Here is a 4,380-nt window from a genome sequence, read left to right as displayed (position 1 = left end):
TAAGCGATTGACTACTAATTTACATCTAATCTATAAAAGCAAATATAGTCGTGAGTGATTTTGTTAGATTCGTATTTATGAATACTTTAATACAGTGAAATTTTTATATTTAATACTACTACGGAAATAAAAATATTAACAATTAAAAGTGTACATTGGCAAACGTGTCCAATACAAATGGGAAACGTTCTTAGGGGCAGAGGGAGTACTGTGAAGTTCACACTAGTTTGTACTAGACACTAGCTTGGATTCTTTGTATAAAATGATACTTGCTCTGTCTCCTCTTTTTTCAAGCTCCCATATTGTTCTCTGTTTATAAGATACAGAGACCACATAGTGACAGAGAGAGAGATTTATAGATAGAGAGAGACCACGTAGTCACAGAGAGAGAGGAGGGAGAGAGAGAGGGAGAAGGAGATGGGTATGAAGATGGTTTGGAACTCAACAGGATGGAAATGGGTGGCAGTTTGTGCTCTTCTAGTGGCACATCAAGTTGCTGCACAAGTAGAAGATGGTATGATTTCTTTCTCTTTCTTTTACAACTTTTCTTATCATTGGTTCTAATTAATTGTGCTATGTTAAGTCCATACAGGCTACATCATTAGTAATAGTTTAGCCCCAGAACTATAAGTGGATTGTGGTGTGATTTGATGGGTGTTCTTGTCAAAAGAGATCTCAACTACTATGTAGCTCAAGTAAATAGTTTGGTTTACTTCTTACTTTTCTGGAAATCTAGCCACATTGTTGTTATTGTAGTTTACTCTTCAAGTTCAAAATTTTGAGGGTAGTTTTGGTGCATTTCGAGTTGAACATTTTACATAGGATAAAAAGTATTATCTCCGTCCCACATCTCAACGTTTACTATTTGCACGTATTTCAAGGTTTCTATAAAGTATAATTTCATAATAATTTTTTAAAATTTTCTTTTTTTTAATAAAAGTTTAAACAGGAAAAAAAATTAAAAAAAAATATTATGGAGTTATGTTTTAAATGAATATTAAAAAGCGTGCCGAAAAGTAACGTATAGAATTCAATGGGACAGAGCGAGTAAAGTTTTTGCAAGAAATCCAGCTAAACTACTGAAGTATGTAATATAGATTTTTATGCAGTAAAAAGGTTAGGCAGAGTTTGGAAATCTTTAATTTCTGTTTAAAATAAACATTTTTTTATAACAAACTTGTAAAATAAAGTTGTCTAGGAAAAAAAATTAACACGCACACACACACCAGAACAGGACATTGACATGTTTAAACTAAAAGAGCTAATGTTAAACTATAAGAGTTTAATCACTTTGTTTATGCATAGATTACATATTTAGTATTTGGTCAAATGACATTAGTTTACATGACATGGACCCAAAACTCAAGTGTAAAGCAGAACTTGTCTTTAAATTTACTTATTAATTAATTATGATTAATTTTAAATAATTTAAAACTCATAGACTGTGATGACCTTAATTACTGTGTAGCTCAGATACAGTCAAACTTCTAGAATAGGCATGGTAAGATTTAAATTTGCTAGTGTGACAGAAAAAGAATTGCAATAATAGCTTAATGAAACATCCACACCTAGTTTGACACTAAATTCTAAACTAGTGTTCTAATATGAAGGAGATCAGGACTAGTTGAATCTGTGTTACAACTGAGTGCTACTAGACTACTAGTTACTCCACTTGTTATTGGAACACAGGTCAGATACAGGCAATGTGCTTTCATAGCTTATGCCAGAAAATGAAATGCCAAATTTAAATATATTTGTAGTGTCGGGGAATCACCATTATTATTCACAAGTTTTGCACTCAGCAGTCAAGGAACAACAGTTTGTATGGACCACTGACTTTACTATACTTGAAGTGAATCACAGTAGGTAGATAATATTTCCTATCAAAATCATTGCATCCTGGTGTAAATTGTTAATATTGACCCACATTTGGTAAATTGTTGTTGATGGAGGCGGAGAGTTAATTGCCAGAAATGTAGCATTTTCATAAAAATCTAACAGATGATATTGTATGGTCATGCGTGTTTAGAAAAATCACTTGATAAGTTATTGGACGTGGGGCACATCGGGAATATTGTGAACGGGGCACACGAGATATGAAGGTGCCCAAGAGGTATAACCAAATTGTTATACCCAGACCTAGATCTAAACAGGATAAGATGCAGTGACTTTTGTGTTTGTTTGTCCAACATTTTACTTGTGTATGCTACTTTTATAATGTTTTCCAGTATGGCCATGTACTTGACTGGTTCATTTCACGTTAAAATAGTGAGTCAAAAAGTTAGTAAAACAAGGCAGGAGTAAGAAGAAAAGGGTCCCAAAGACAGCTTGCTTGACGCGGTTCACCCAAAATATGTAAGATGTGGCAATTATATTCAGAGATTCTCAGAACATGCTCCTTGCTATGTGACAAAAAACCTCCTTAATTTGTGTCACAGACCAAATTTACAAGCGCACCACAAATTTATGTACATACATGATTTTATTCTCGGTTCGAAAAGAAAAAATTAAAATTTTAATTTCTTATTGTAACGTGTAATATAACCCAGTGTTTTAAAAATTATTAAATTCGATTCTCATTAATCGAAGTTGAAGTCTCGTAGTTCAAATGATCAGAGTCCGATAACTGTTGGAGAATGCTTAATGCAGGTTTACTGATCAATGGTGATTTCGAGACCCCGCCACCCGGTGGTTTCTCCAACTTTGGGGTATCCGACGGCCCCGTCTCAATCCCCAGCTGGAAAGCAAATGGGACTGTCGAAATAATATCCTCAGGTGAAAAACAAGGTGGCATGATCCTCATTGTACCCGAAGGTGAACATGCAGTTCGGCTGGGTAATGACGCCGAGATAAGCCAAGAAGTCAAGCTAGAAAAAGGCTCAATTTACTCAGTCACATTTAGCGCGGCTCGGACTTGTGCTCAGCTAGAGTCACTGAACGTGTCTGTGCCACCTGCGTCGCAGACCATTGATTTACAAACATTGTATAGTGTTCAGGGTTGGGATACTTACGCATGGGCTGTTCAGGTTGAGGAAGATGATGTGCGAGTTGTGTTTAGAAATCCTGGGATGGAGGATGACCCCACTTGTGGGCCCATTATTGATGATATTGCAGTTAAGAAATTGTTTGTCCCAGAGAAAGTCAAAGGTAATCCATTTTATATTGATGTAATTCTATATATAAATAAATCTATAATTGCTATTGTACTATTTACATTTATACTTTTCTGCAACCCTGTATCTGGGCTTATCAATGCCTGCAATTTAAACAGATAATGCCGTGCTAAATGGTGACTTTGAAGAAGGTCCATGGATGTTCCGTAATGCATCTCTAGGTGTCTTACTTCCAACCAACCTTGATGAAGAAACATCGTCGTTACCAGGCTGGATTGTTGAATCGAACAGGGCAGTCCGATACATAGACTCGAACCATTTCACTGTCCCAGAAGGAAAGCGTGCAATCGAATTGCTTTCAGGCAAAGAAGGCATTATTTCGCAGATGGTTGTGACCAAGCCGAACAAGCCCTACCGATTATCATTTTCTTTAGGCCATGCCAATGACAAATGCAAACAGCCACTAGCAGTTATGGCCTTTGCTGGTGACCAAGCTGAAAATATACATTACACTCCCAATTCCAATGCTACATTCCAAACTGCTGATGTGAATTTCACAGCCAAGGCTGAGAGGACGCGAGTTGCATTCTATAGTGTGTATTACAATACGAGGAGCGATGACATGACCTCATTGTGCGGACCGGTGATCGATGATGTAAGAGTGGCAATATCAAGATCTTTTAGAATTAAGCTTGGAGGTATAGTTTTAATGTTAGCTTTAGCCTGTTCCTTGTTTGGAATGTGAGTGGCTTGAGGGATATGATTTGTGTCAAGTACTGATAAGGACATGTGGTTATCGTGTAATATGGTTTTGGCATAGAAATGTTGGTAAACCAAATTCTCTGTCTTTGCATTGCCATGCTCTTGAGGCTTCAAAGAAATGAAATGTAGGGTTGTTTTGTTTATGAGCCATAACTTGTTTCCTTTTCACTTCAAACTAAGCCAACGGTGTGCTAAATATAAGTGTAGTTATTGCTATAATTTAGTACCAAAAAATATATATTGATGCTAAAATAACACCATGTCTTCAATAGTTTGTGTTAGGTCACACACACTGTAGAGGGGGTGGGTGAATACAGTGTAAAATACAATCAAATCGAACTTTAATATCTTAAGTAACAGAAAACAAACTTTATTGAAACAATAAACTCTGTTACAGTATGGAACTGTTACCTTTCAGTGATGAACAAATATCACGAGAGCTGCTAGGGTTACAATGAATAATCTTCTCGAATATGATAACACTTATAGTGTAAACCCTATTTCT

General features: G+C 36.1%; 1 protein-coding gene across 1 annotated transcript; it reads left to right on the top strand.

Annotated features, from left to right (window-relative positions):
- Positions 1 to 252: 252 nt before the first annotated feature.
- On the top strand, positions 253 to 4,018 carry LOC141672148 (protein BIIDXI-like). The gene is made up of 3 exons (XM_074478652.1): positions 253 to 514; positions 2,650 to 3,147; positions 3,272 to 4,018. Exons 1-3 carry the CDS (start codon positions 418 to 420, stop codon positions 3,856 to 3,858), a joined length of 1,182 nt encoding a protein of 393 aa, XP_074334753.1. The 5' UTR covers positions 253 to 417; the 3' UTR covers positions 3,859 to 4,018.
- The last annotated feature ends 362 nt before the right edge of the window (positions 4,019 to 4,380 follow it).

Source organism: Apium graveolens, chromosome 7, assembly GCF_009905375.1.
Source record: "Apium graveolens cultivar Ventura chromosome 7, ASM990537v1, whole genome shotgun sequence".
Taxonomy (NCBI): Eukaryota; Viridiplantae; Streptophyta; class Magnoliopsida; order Apiales; family Apiaceae; genus Apium; species Apium graveolens.
This window is presented reverse-complemented; position numbering and strand designations above follow the sequence as displayed.

Excerpts from the sequence above, each read along its gene's own strand:
- LOC141672148 (XM_074478652.1), top strand. The coding sequence starts at position 418 with ATGGGTATGAAGATGGTTTGGAACTCAACAGGATGGAAATGGGTGGCA. Across the intron at positions 515-2,649 it reads TGCTGCACAAGTAGAAGATG|GTTTACTGATCAATGGTGAT; the intron begins GTATGATTTCTT and ends TGCTTAATGCAG. Across the intron at positions 3,148-3,271 it reads TGTCCCAGAGAAAGTCAAAG|ATAATGCCGTGCTAAATGGT; the intron begins GTAATCCATTTT and ends CAATTTAAACAG.